At 52.7% G+C, this 14,494-nt stretch overlaps 1 protein-coding gene across 1 annotated transcript in view; it reads left to right on the top strand.

Moving 5' to 3' along the window:
* The window catches only part of LOC146869761 (antigen peptide transporter 2-like), a 289,288-nt gene that overhangs the window by 171,955 nt on the left and 102,839 nt on the right, over positions 1 to 14,494 (top strand). The window contains exon 8 of the mRNA XM_085614455.1: positions 8,426 to 8,608. Within this exon, the coding sequence (XP_085470581.1) occupies positions 8,426 to 8,608 (183 nt within the window). The remainder of the gene's footprint in view (positions 1 to 8,425; positions 8,609 to 14,494) is intronic.

The following is a 14,494-nucleotide window of genomic DNA, read 5'->3' as shown; positions in this document are numbered from 1 at the left end:
GGGCGCATTGATTGAATTATTTGAAGCCTCTTGTCTTGTGTTCGTTTATCGTAATGTCTTGCACATACAAGTTTAAACAGTTTCAATAAATCCTGCTGAGATATTGTTGCATTTATACTGTACCTACCCAGATCTCAGTTTGGTTTATGGGTTATACTCCTGTGTTTTTTCTATGAATTAATGTCAGGCACTGGTCATTACTAGGGGCCCCAACCCAGTCTATCATTATTTTGCACATTGTGCCACCTCAGTTTGGACCCCACCATATGCAAATCAGTTTCCACTCTTCTCCAATAGGAACAGCCTAGCCCAAACTGCAAGGCCAGGTCCTCCCTGAACCGGAACATAAGCAATCCATGCCCACGGGACCCAAGCGTTACCCAACTGAAAATCCCCAATCACTGCAAAACTGTCCTTGGTTTGCTTGTGCATTGGTTCCCTGGTTTACCTTCTCTACTAGCTTTAGGTATTTGTGTTTCAGACATGGATGTATTCTGTAGAAATACTGTCCCTGTGACACTGTCACCCTACTGAGCCACACAGCCTGGCACCTGCAGGAGAAACCAGCAGATTCTTCCACCAGGGTAGAGGGTGAAGAGGCGTGAGGCTCTAGCCAGGAAGATCTCCAAGGAAAACAAACCTTGTTCCCATAAGGCAGGGTATATCCCTCCTGAAGACACCCTTACGTCACTGCGACTCCAGACTCCTACTATCTCAGCCAGGCACACGCTCCCACCCAACCTGGCAGATTGTCACAACCGGCCAACAGCCGATCTCATACCGTGAAGATACCGAATGTACTTGACAAAGAAACTAGAGCACCCTGAAACCCCAGAAATGGAAGCCAGTTAGCTGCCCTCCAATTGTCCCACCATATAATCCATATTTTTACCCCCAAATATCCTGAAACTAGTGCCTTCTGGGGTGTACACATTATGTGTGATAGGTCCTATATTAATGACTCCACAAAATCAGTCTGTCATGAGCCCCATGTGTCATCCTTGAACAAAGAGACACAAAGTGTTTCCTGTGTCTACAAGAAGCGTAGGTGCAAAGCACTGGTTACGTTGTGCTTACGTTGTGCTTGGGTGCCATGTGGCAGATGGTGTTGGGCACAGGGGGTGTTTAATGATTCTGCAAGTGCAGACAGTGCAGGGGTCTGAGTGTACTCAGTACATAGGACAAGCTCAACATGAGGGCTGAAGTCAATGCAGTGTCCACCTCCTGCCTACGCATGCTGCGAAAGATCTTAAAATGATTGCTTCAGAACACCAGAAGGACTGTCACACAAGGACTCATCACCAGCAGGCTGGACTACGACAACACTCTCCACACCGGAATTTCCAAACAACTTCCAGACTCCAGACCATCCAGAACACGGCTGCAAGACTCGTACTCGACGTCCATTACCGCACCCACATCACACCACACCTCAGGAGGCTTCACTGCCTTCCCATTCACAAGCGCACCCAATTCAAACCTCTCAGGCACACATACAAAGCCCTACATAACACAGGACCAGAATACCTGAACAGCTGCATACACTTACACCAACCCGCCAGACACCTACGCTCTCTCACTCTCACTCACACAAAGGCCCGGATCCGCAGAAGCAAAAATGGAGGTCGTTCATTCTTCTACATTGCACCCAAGACATGGAACGAGCTCCCACAGCTCATCAGAGCCTCCTCCTCACTTAATAAATCCCACAAGAAGCTGTAGGCCTGGCGCTTCGTATAAGCACCTCGGGGACCGGACGCATACACACTTGCTCAAGTGTACGGATACCCTCTTGGGTGATTAGTGTGCTATACAAATCAATATAAGATAACATAGGATCGATGTGTGGACAGTGCAGTGGGTATGCTGGCATCATACATGGGCTCCATGACAAATAGCGCAGGGTTCTGTGGACCCATGTGCTAGACAGTCAGAGTCTGTTGGATACACAGTGCTTGGGTGCCATGTGTAAACAACGCAGACCTCTATAGATGCAGAATACATGGGATCTATGCACAGACAGTGCATTGGCTTATGTGTGCACTGTACCTGGACTCCATGTGCAAATAGTGCAGGGTTCTGTGTGTGCTTGTGTGTGGTATTTATATGTTGTGAACCTAGCTGAAAAGTAGCCGAGCTCTGCACATTGTCAAAGGCAAACAACAGTCAGTGAGTGACATCTGAACGCAGAACAGTGTGTTCGAGGCATATGAGCTGCAGATTGTACACTTAGCATAGATCGCCATCTGGTGTTGGGCCCGGATGTTTGCAGTTTGTTTTTCTTCTTGGACAGTCTTTGGAAGTCACGAGTTCGGTGACTCCTCCTTCGGTCCGTACTGCGCATGGGCTTCGGCTCCATCCTCAGATTGTTTTTTTCCGCCATCGGGCTCGGATGTGATACTTCGTGCTCCGGCTTCGAACTTCTACGGTTCCAGCCTCGACGGAAAATCCTCGTATCTTCGAGTTTCTTCATCATCATCTTCATCTCTCGAAGCGGCACTTTTCTCCATCCCGTACATCGGCACCGGCCTTCGGGCCCTCCTCGACTCCGGTCCCGGCCGATGGAAAGGACTCCGTTCAAAAAGTGCCCAAAATGTGGGTCTAAATTTCCCCACACCGACCTTCATCAGGTGTGTAATCTTTGCCTCTCTCCAGAACACGAGGCCAGAGACTGCCCCGCCTGTAAGTCTTTTCGATCGAAGAAAACCATCCGGGATCGAAAAGCTCGACGCACCATGGCGCACTCATCGTCTGCAGCTCCACCGGACATCTTCGGAGACGGCGCCGAAGCTTCGGGGCAAACACACACCGAGCAGGAAGAAGATGTCGTCAGCGCTTCCGAAGCCGACGACTCCGACGTGGAGGACATCACACCGGCGCAGCGGGCCGTGAGTACTATGCCCCCTCCCACCCCTGCGCCCAAAACCAAAGAGACTCAGGTTACTCCCTCGCCTGCCGGCCTGGGCAAAACCAAGACCAAAGCTTCGATCACCCCACCTTCGGGCTCGGTGTCGAAGCACCCAAAGTCTCACGGCAGCTCGGGATCGAGCCAGCCGACGCCCGGTGCCGAAAAACAGCATCCGGCACCGAAGAAAGCAATATCCAGCTCGACTCCGAAGCCACCGGTGCCGAAGCCTGGACTCTCGGTGCCGACCAAACACAAACATAAATCTGTCGGCACCGACGCTCCGACGCCGAAAACTCCTTCGACGCCGAAAAAACAGGAGGCCCCAAAAAAGCATGGCGCACACAAACCATCGAAGCCCTCGGCTCCGAAATCACCGGTGCCGACGGACGATTCGACGCCACTGGCTCTGTTTACACCAGACCCTCTACAAAAGACTCTGTCCAAAGATCCAAAGACTGGACTATTGACTTTAATTATCAAGAAAAGACGCCTTGATACTCCGGCTCCTCCTCCACCACCCAAAAGGAAGGACTCTGCTACTTCATCCCTCAGAGTGCCCTCCCCACTACCGCCTCCCCTACCTCCTCCACCACCTCCACCCCCTCCCCCTCCCAGGTCTCCGCCACCTCCACCTCACTACGATCCGGCCCCATCCCCAGATCCGGATGACGGGGACCCGGACAATTACCCGGCGGACGCCCCAATGGATCCCACTCCACCAGGGACCCCAGACCCATGGGAGGATTACAATAACCCTGATATACCAGATATACCTCAGGACGACCTATACCCATCCAGGCCGTCTCCTCCAGAGGACTCCTTAGGGTTTCATCATTTAGTGCAAAGAGCAGCACACTACCATGGGGTGGACATGCACAGTGAACCAGTGGAAGAAGACTTCCTACTGGATACATTTGACATACAAGACAAATCCACTTCTATTTTACCCATGCTTAAGGGTGTCACCAAGCACGCTACAGAGGTGTTCAAAGACCCTGTCAGGGCCAGAGTACTGAACCCTAGAATAGAGAAGAAGTACAAAGCGGCACCCACAGACCCTGCATACATTAAGGGCCCTGCTCCCCTAGATTCCCTAGTTGTCTCACAGCTAGAAAGCGGGCTAACTCCCAATCCTCAGGAGAAGCCCCACCGCCAGACAAGGAATCTAAACTTCTGGACGCGTCTGGTAAACGCACCGCCTCCCAAGCTGCAAACATGTGGCGCATTGCAAACACACAAGCACTGCTTGCGCGATATGACAGAGCACACTATGACGAACTAGAGGCTCTTATGCAGCACCTTCCAGAAAAACACAAGCGCAAGGCTCATGACCTGATACAGGAGGGTAAACTAATTACAAACACCTCCATTAAATGTGCCCTCGATGCAGCCGACACTGCTTCTAGAGCCATAAATACAAGTGTCCTGCTTCGTCGCCATGCCTGGCTCAGGATCTCAGGGTTCAAGCCTGAAGTCCAGGCATCCATACTCAACCACCCCTTTGACCAGCAAACTCTCTTTGGGCCAAAGGTAGACGAAGCGTTGGAAAAGATGAAAAAGGACACAGACACAGCAAAGTCTATGGGGGCACTCCAAACACAAGCCTCTAAACGTTCCTTTCGACGCTCGTCCTTTCGTGGCACAGGCAGAGGCTCCTCCACCGATAACGCCTCTACCTCCTACAAGTCCCCTCCTCAAAATACCTTTTCAAAGGGCAATCAAAGGGGCGGTTACAGAGGCAACAACAATAAGGGCAGGGGCAAAACCAACAACACCCGTTCTGCCACCCCACCCGCACAATGACTGCCCTCCGCTCCCCCCAGACCATCCCACTCCGGTCGGGGGCAGACTGCAAAACTTTATCCACACATGGGAGTCCATAACATCGGACAAATGGGTGACCCAAATCATTCGGTCAGGGTACTGTCTCGAACTAACATCTACCCCACCCAATATCCCACCAAGGCACCGTCCAATGTCTCAAGAACATTCCACACTGCTCAAACAAGAGGTACTCTCACTCCTCCAAAAACACGCTATAGAGCAAGTCCCCGTCAATCAACGAAATCTAGGGGTCTACTCCCTATATTTCTTAATACCAAAGAAGGACGGGACCCTCAGACCCATTCTCGACCTCCGGCCTCTAAATGCCTACATACATTCAGACCATTTTCACATGGTCACCCTACAGCAAGTCCTCCCACTCCTCTGCCAGGGAGACTTTCTCACAACCTTGGATCTGAAAGACGCATACTTTCACATTCCAATACACCCCTCTCACAGGAAATACCTCAGGTTCGTGGTGGACGGGCAACATTACCAATTCACGGTTCTCCCCTTCGGGGTCACCACTGCACCACGGGTGTTTACCAAATGCCTAGCAGTAGTAGCAGCACACCTCAGACGTCAACATATTCACGTCTTCCCTTACCTAGACGACTGGCTGATAAAAGCCGCGTCCTACGACCAATGTGTGCAGCATACAAACAGCACCATCCAACTGCTCCACCAGCTAGGTTTCACGGTGAACTACCAAAAGTCCCACCTCATACCATCTCACACAAAGCAATATCTCGGGGCCACTATAGACACCTCCAAGGGTATTGCCTATCCAAACTCAGCCAGAATCACAAGCATTCAAGCCTTACGCAAAACATTCCTTCCTCAACACTCTCTTCCAGCAAGAGTGTTTATGAAGCTCATAGGAATGATGGCGTCTTGCATTTTCATAGTGCCCCATGCAAGACTCCACATGCGTCCACTTCAAGAGTGCCTAGCACAACAGTGGAACCAGGCCCAGGGTCAGCTGACGGATCTGGTGTTGGTGGACGGCCGCACACATCACTCTCTGCAGTGGTGGAACACCACAAACCTTTCCAAAGGGCGGCCGTTCCTGGACCCGGTTCCTCAGGTGACTCTAACAGCGGACGCATCGCTCTCCGGCTGGGGAGCGCACCTTCTACACCTCACCATGCAAGGTCTATGGACGCCACAGCAAAAATCGCTCCACATCAACCATCTGGAGCTCTTGGCGATCTTTCTAGCCCTAAAATCTTTCCAAAAACAGATTTCGGGCAAAGCAGTCCTCATTCGCACAGACAATATGACTGCAATGTATTATATCCAAAAACAGGGGGGGACACACTCTCCCCAGCTCTCCCGCTTAGCCCAGAGCATATGGAGATGGGCAATTCCTCAAAACATCTTTCTCCTGGCACAGCACGTTCCAGGCGTACAAAACACCATGGCAGATCTGCTCAGCAGACAAACGCAACAAATACACGAATGGGAACTGCATCCACAAGTTCTTCACCCATTCTTCCAACAGTGGGGGCATCCTCAGATAGACCTCTTCGCCACCCACGAAAACAAAAAATGCCCAAGCTTCGCCGCCAGATACCCACACCCATTGTCCAAGGGCAATGCGATATGGATGAACTGGTCAGGCAGATTTGCATACGCCTTTCCACCTCTCCCACTAATTCCATTAGTGGTCAGGAAGCTACAACAGCACTCCCTCACACTCATTCTGGTAGCTCCGACGTGGGCCAGGCAGCCGTGGTACACCACGCTACTACAACTGTCAGTGGTACCACATCAAAAACTGCATCTATCCCCATGCCTCCTAACCCAGAACCATGGAGAAATCAGGCACCCGGACCCAGCTCAGCTCAACCTGGCGATCTGGCTCCTGAAATCCTAGAATTCGGATACCTTAACCTTCCCCCTGATTGCATGAACATCATCATGGAAGCCAGACGTCCTACCACTAGAGCATGCTATGCCGCAAAGTGGAAAAGATTTGTAATTTACTGCCGTAACAATACAATCAACCCTCTAGATGCATCCATACAGCACATCATATGCTATCTGCTCCATCTTCACAGGTGTAACCTGGCATATTCATCCATACGCCTACACCTAGCAGCGATCGCTGCTTATCTACAAAACAGACAGCATTTATCACTCTTCAGAGTGCCCGCTATTAAAGCCTTCATGGAAGGCCTTAAACGCGTAATTCCTCCCAGGGCACCACCTTCCCCTGTATGGAATCTAAATTTAGTTCTTACACGACTAATGGGTCCGCCCTTCGAACCAATGCACAAATGTGAGCTACAGTTTCTCACCTGGAAAACAGCTTTCCTTGTAGCTATCACTTCCCTTAGAAGGGTTGGTGAAATACAAGCGTTCACCATACAGGAACCCTACATACAAATGCATCACAGCAAGGTCATACTTCGCACAAATCCGAAGTTTCTGCCCAAAGTCATTTCCCCCTTCCACCTCAATCAATCAGTGGAATTACCTGTCTTCTTTTCGCAACCCCAATCTGTTGCAGAAAGGGCCTTACACACACTTGATGTGAAAAGGGCGTTGCTGTACTACATACAAAGAACGCAACCCTTCAGGAAGACTAAACAATTGTTCGTTTCCTTCTCTCCACCACATAAAGGCAACCCCATTTCTAAATCAGGGATAGCTAGGTGGATTGTAAAATGCATACAAATTTGCTATCAAAAGGCAAAGAGAACATTATCTGTTCCTCCTAAAGCCCACTCTACAAGAAAGTTAGGGGCTTCTATGGCTTTTCTAGGGAACATACCCTTAGATGACATCTGCAAAGCAGCCACATGGTCTACACCGCACACCTTCACAAAACACTACTGTGTAGATGTGCATTCCAAGCAGCAAGCTAGGGTGGGCCAGGCTGTACTAAAGACACTTTTTCAAACAGCTGCAACGGATACCGGTGGTCGCCGCTAAGGTTGGGTACTGCTATATAATCTATGCTAAGTGTACAATCTGCAGCTCATATGCCTCGAACGGAATATGCTACTTACCAGTATGCATCTGTTCTTGGCATGTAGAGCTGCAGAGTTGTACACGCCCACCCGCCTCCCCGGCTACCTGTATCCGTTCCAGTACATCTTATTTAGATACAACACATGGGTTTCTCACTGTTATTACTACGCTCCATCATTTCCCTGTTGGCGAAAAACAATCTGAGGATGGAGCCGAAGCCCATGCGCAGTACGGACCGAAGGAGGAGTCACCGAACTCGTGACTTCCAAAGACTGTCCAAGAAGAAAAACAAACTGCAAACATCCGGGCCCAACACCAGATGGCGATCTATGCTAAGTGTACAACTCTGCAGCTCTACATGCCAAGAACAGATGCATACTGGTAAGTAGCATATTCCTTTCATACACTGGGCCGAAGCAGATGCTAAAACTGAAACAAAACAGGCTTTTCAGGCGCAGAGAACGAACTGTGCATAGTACACATTCAACTTTCAAAAAGGTACAAAATAGAAACTTTTAGAGCTGAGCAGCTACCTGAGAATGCACACCAATGATGCCAGACATGAGAGCGCGGCGTCACACACAGGAGGTGGCTCCGCTTACTTACAATTGGCAGCGCCTCCCACAGTTACCTTAAGGGAGGTCATTCAATGTTTACAGGGTGAATTCACTTCCATCTGGGAAGGGGTAACCTTCTCTCCTTCTCCTCCTACAGACCATGGTCTACATGTACAGCCAGATGATCCTGTCCGTAGGGGCAGCGGAGAAGGTGTTCCAGTACATGGACCGCACTCCTGAGGTGTCCTGTGAGGGTCACCTGAAGCCCAACACCCTACAGGGCCACATCCGGTTCAACAACGTGACGTTTTCTTACCCCACCCGGAAGGATGTGCTCAAGGTGAGTGAATGTGGTAAGGACACGTCTGTCCCTTTCATAGAATGGGGAGAGGATGTGGTCTGACAGCTAGACTGCCGACCTTGGAGCTGGGAAACCAAGGTTCGAGCTCGGGTCGACTCCACATCCTGTGATTCTGGGCAAATCACTTAATCTCCCCGTGCCTGAATGCGTAACGTAACCGGTGCTCATGTAAAGCGCTCCAATACCTTCGGGTCGAGTTCGCGTGCAAGTAAAATACAAAATAGTTTACGCGGGCCACGCTCTGCCACGCCCATTCACAGAGTAAGAACTCAGGATAATCTTGGGTGAGCCCCTGATGTCAGAGGGTCACATAAGGGACCCTTTGAATTTCATCCCTTCGCCTCCACGCCCTGAGCACATCAGTGGCATCTCCAGCAGCTGTAGGACTGCATACCGCCCTGTGCAGCTCTCCACGGTGTAGCACCTGGTGACTCCCCCCCAATGAAAGAGAAACAAAACGCACACAAAAAATAGTTTGATGATCACATGGCCCAGCCTACCTAACCTGCTTCAGCCATCCAAAACCTAAGCCAGCACAGTCTTCCCTGTACCCCAGTGCTCCTGTGTCCCACCTCTAAACCAATGTACCCCAGTGCTTCTATGTCCCCTCCTCTAAACCCATGTACCCCACTGCTCCCGTGTCCCCTCTTCTAAACCCATGTACCCCACTGTTCCTGTATCCCCTCTTCTAAGTCCATGTACTCCACTGTTCCTGTGTCTCCTCTTCTAAGCCCATACACCCCACTGTTCCTGTGTCCCCCTCTTCTAAGCCCATGTACCCCACTGTTCCTGTGTCCCCCTCTTCTAAGCCTGTGTGCACCCAATATTGCTGTGTCCCCTCTTCTAAGCACATGCACCCCAGTGTTCCTGTGTCCCCTCTTCAAGACCCATGTACCCCAGTGTTCCTGTGTCCTCGCCTCTAAACCCACATAACCCAGTGTTCCTGTCTCCCCGCCTCTAAATCCATGTAACCCTGTGTTCCTGTGTTGCCGCATCTAAACCCATGTAACCCAGTGTTCCTGTGTCCCCGCCTCTAAGCCCATGTACCCCAGTGCTCCTGTGTCCCCGCCTCTTAACCCATGCACCCCAGTGGTCCTGTGTCCCCTCCTCTAAACCCATGTACCCCAGTGCTCCTGTGTCCCCGCCTCTAAACCCAGGTGCCCCAGTGCTTCTGTGTCCCCTCCTCTAAACCCATGTACCCCACTGTTCCTGTATCCCCGCCTCTAAACCCATGTACCCCAGTGTTCCTGTGTCCCCGCCTCTAAGTCCATGTACCCCACTGCTCCTGTGTCCCCTCTTCTAAACCCATGTACCCCACTGTTCCTGTATCCCCGCCTCTAAGTCCATGTACCCCACTGCTCCTGTGTCCCCTCTTCTAAGCCCATGTACCCCGCTGTTCCTGTGTCCCCTCTTCTAAGTCCATGTACCCCACTGTTCCTGTGTCTCCTCTTCTAAGCCCATACACCCACTGTTCCTGTGTCCCCTCTTCTAAGCCCATGTACCCCACTGTTCCTGGGTCCCCCTCTTCTAAGCCTGTGTACACCCAATATTGCTGTGTCCCCTCTTCTAAGCCCATGCACCCCACTGTTCCTGTGTCCCCTCTTCTAAGCCCATGTACCCCAGTGTTCCTGTGTCCTCGCCTCTAAACCCATGTACCCCAGTGTTCCTGTGTCCCTGACTCTAAACCCATGCACCCCAGTGTTCCTGTGTCCCCTCTTCTAAACCCATGTACCCCAGTGTTCCTGTGTCCGCTCCTCTAAACCCATGTACCCCAGTGTTCCTGTCTCCCCGCCTCTAAATCCATGTAACCCTGTGTTCCTGTGTTGCCGCATCTAAACCCATGTAACCCAGTGCTCCTGTGTCCCTGCCTCTAAGCCCATGTACCCCAGTGTTCCTGTGTATTCTCATGTAAACCCATGTACCCCAGTGTTCCTGTGACCCATCCTCCAAACCCATGTACCCTAGTGTTTTTGTGCCTCCTCTTCTAAACCCATGTACCCCAGTGTTCCTGTGACCCCTCCTCTAAACCCATGTGACCCAGTGTTCCTCTGTCCTCTCCTGTAAACCCATGCACCCCAGTGTTCCTGTGCCCTCTCTTCTAAACCCATGTACCCCAGTGTTCCTGTGCCCCCTCTTCTAAATCATGTACCCCAGTGTTCCTGTGTCCCTGCCTCTAAACCCATGTACCCCAGTGTTCCTGTGACCCCTCCTCTAAACCCATGTACCCAGCTGTTCCTGTGTCCCCTCTTCTAAACCCATGTACCCCAGTGTCCCCTATTCTAAACCCATGTACCCCAGTGTTCCTGTGTCCTCGCCTCTAAACCCATGTACCCCAGTGTTCCTGTCTCCCCGCCTCTAAACCCATGTACCCCTGTGTTCCTGTGTTGCCGCATCTAAACCCATGTACCCCAGTGTTCCTGTGTCCCCGCCTCTAAGCCCATGTACCCCAGTGTTCCTGTTTATTCTCCTGTAAACCCATGTACCCCAGTGTTCCTGTGACCCCTCCTCTAAACCCATGTACCCTAGTGTTCCTGTGCCCCCTCTTCTAAACCCATGTACCCCAGTGTTCCTGTGACCCCTCCTCTAAACTCATGTACCCCAGTGCTCCTGTTTCCTCTCCTGTAAACCCATGTACCCCAGTGTTTCTGTGCCCTCTCCTGTAAACCCATGTACCCCAGTGTTCCTGTGTCCTCGCCTCTAAACCCATGTACCCCAGTGTCCCCGCCTCTAAACCCATGTACCCCAGTGTTCCTGTGTTGCATCTAAACCCATGTACCCCAGTGTTCCGGTGTCCCCGCCTCTAAGCCCATGTACCCCAAGGTTCCTGTGTCCTCTCCTCTAAACCCATGTACCCCAGTGTTCCTGTGACCCCCCTCCTCTAAACCTATGTACCCTGCTGTTCCTGTGTCCCCTCTTCTAAACCCATGTACCCCAGTGTTTCTGTGTCCTCGCCTCTAAACCCATGTACCCCAGTGTTCCTGTCTCCCTGCTTCTAAACCCATGTACCCCTGTGTTCCTGTGTTGCTGCATCTAAACCCATGTACCCCAGTATTCCTGTGTCTCCGCCTCTAAGCCCATGTACCCCAGTGTTCCTGTATATTCTCCTGTAAACCCATGTACCCCAGTGTTCCTGTGACCCCCTTCTCTAAACCCATGTACCCTAGTGTTCTGTAGTAGGGGATCTCTGTGTATAGTCATAATCTATGAATAATCCCCGCCCATGTGCGGGTACCCCGGAGCAATCAAAAATATCTCTTAAGCTGTCCCGCATTTGCAAACCTGCAAAGACACTTAAGAGACAGACAAAATAATACAGCCTAATCACAACAAGGCTGCACTGGCCAGCACTTCCTCTGAAGTGAACACAAAAGCCAAAATAAAGTTTAAATGTCATTTTTATTCACATCTGACATCCTCCTTTATTACCACACACTCCCTTCACCAAAATCCCTTTAAACAATAGAGAGGAAGGGGTGGACAGACAAGCCCTATAGGCTGTCATTATGTGTCTGCTAAAGGGATACCGTGCCTTTAAGAAATCCCAGGATGCACAGCCAACACAAGTTACTTTCAGTTCTTTTTTCCGGCTCCTGCTGGCAGGACCCTGGAGCTTGAGCTCTACCCTTTTGGGTGGTTTATTTGATTAAAATTGGATTTTTTGAATAAATAGTGTTTTCATTCGACGTCTAGAGCCTTTGTCAACTACTGCCTGCAATCTGGAGCAGTTTTGGCCCACTCTTAGCATAGCTTTGTTCGATAACTGCCCTGAGTGTGGGAGGAAAAAGGCCAAGACGGACCCACATGATGTTTGTATCCTCTGCTTGTCGTCCTCACATGTCCCAGCTACATGTGCCATCTGTAAAACCTTTTCAAAAAGGACCCTGAGGGACAGGGAGAAGATTCGCCTTCAGGGACAGGAGCAGCAGAGGACCGGTGGGACTTCGGGGCATGGAGGGTCTCATTCTCCCTCCTCCGCCCATGCTTCAGCCCCTGGAGGGACCTCCGGGCAGAGCAGGGAGCAGAAACGGCACCTACCGGCTGGTAGGTCGCGTTCGACGTCGAAGGCGACGATGTCGACGGCGAGGGAGAAGGCACCGGTATGTTCGCCGTCGATCCAGGGCTCTGGGTCGCGGCAGCCTCGGCGTTCGACGTCGAGAGAGGGGCCGGCGAGACCCGGGACCGGGTCGCCGTCGCAGGTGTCGCGGTCGACGTCGACACCCCATCGATGTCGTACCGAGCCCCATGGAAGACTTCACTCGCCACCTTCGCCGTCGACCCACGGCTCGACGCTGACGGAGTCGACGCCGAGATCCCGGCGCCCGCCGTCCAGGCGGAGAAGATCGCCGTCAAGGCACAGGTCGCTGTCAAGGCACAGGTCGCTGTCGAGGCACAGGTCGCCGTCGAGGCACAGGTCGCCGTCGAGGCACAGGTCGCTGTCGAGGCACAGGTCGCCGTCGAGGCACCGGACGTCGACGTCGAGACACCAGCGTTCGACGTCGAAGCACCAGAAGGCGACGTCGAGGCAGAAGTCGACGCCGCGGCGACGGAGGTCGAGGCATCGGTCGACGTCGAGGAGGCATGGTTCGACGTCGAGGAGGAATGGTTCGACGTCGAGAGGACGCTCGACTGCGAGACGGCGTTCGACGTTGAGGGCGAAGAGACGCCGGACGAGGTCGACGTACAGTTCGACGTCACGGACATCGGGGAACACGTCCTCAGTGATTACGATCTCCAGTCGGGGATCGGGGAGACACGGACGTTCCCCGTCGGTGGCTTCCACGCGGGACAGGCCCGCCAAGAAGAGAAGAGTGGCCGCGAGCCCGGACAGTTCTGGTGCGGGCTCTCCTGCAAGGAGTGATGGGGCTTCGGAACATCTGTCCCCGCTGCGTCCTCAGCAGCCGCCTCTGCCTCCTGCGCCCGCTCTTCCACCGGCTCCTCCACCGGCGCCTGCTCTTCCTCCTCCTCCTCCTCCTCCTCCTCCTCCTCCTCCCCCTCCTCCGCTGCCTCTGCCCGTGCCTCAGCGGCCTGCATCTCCACCGCAGCCACCGCCTCCGCCCCCGAGGGCTCCTCACAGGCAGAGATCTCGCTCTCGCCCTCGCAGGCGATAACGGAGTAGGCGCAGATCGTCCACTCGCTCTGGACATGGACGACGGAGGTATCGGTCTCGTTCCAGAGGCTCGAGGGGCACGAACTCTTCTGGGACTGGACGGTTTTCTCCCTCACTGTCGGAGACGCCTCCTTCCCGCGTCTCGCCGGTGGATGACATTGCCACGTTCCAGGAGGTGCTGATGAGAGGGGCGGTGAAGTTGGGGATATCAGTCACAACCCCTATTCCCACTACTTCTGTGATCTTTGAAACTTTGCATAAGGCTCATCTGTCGCGCCCCCTCCTCCCATTGGTTCCGGGGTTGGAGGAACCTGCAATGGAGGTGTTCTTGACGCCGGCCGTGGTGAAACCGGCGCCCTCGAGACTGCTGAAAAAGTACAGGGCTCCTGACTCGGACCCGGCGTTCCTCAGGGTGGATCCTCCACCGGACTCTGTTATCGTGGCGGCGGCTCGTAAACAACACTTTACGACGCCTTCGTCCACGGCTCCTCCGGATAAGGAGAGTCGCAAAATGGACTCCTTGGGGAGGAGGATGTGCTCCACGTCGGCCACTACGATGAAGGCCGCTAGCGCCTCCGCTCTGTTGGGTCTCTATGACAGGTCCCTTTGGGACTCCCTGCAACAGTTCGCTGCCTCCCTGCCTAGAGATAAGAGGGAGGACTTTCAGGAGGTGCTGAACGAGGGCATGATGGTCTCTAATCAGATCATCAGTGCGGCGGGGGATGTGTCGTTGCTGGCGGCCCATGAGTACTGCCACG

The sequence above is a fragment of the Triturus cristatus genome, chromosome 1_1 (genome assembly GCF_964204655.1).
Source record: "Triturus cristatus chromosome 1_1, aTriCri1.1, whole genome shotgun sequence".
Taxonomy (NCBI): domain Eukaryota; kingdom Metazoa; phylum Chordata; class Amphibia; order Caudata; family Salamandridae; genus Triturus; species Triturus cristatus.
This window is presented reverse-complemented; position numbering and strand designations above follow the sequence as displayed.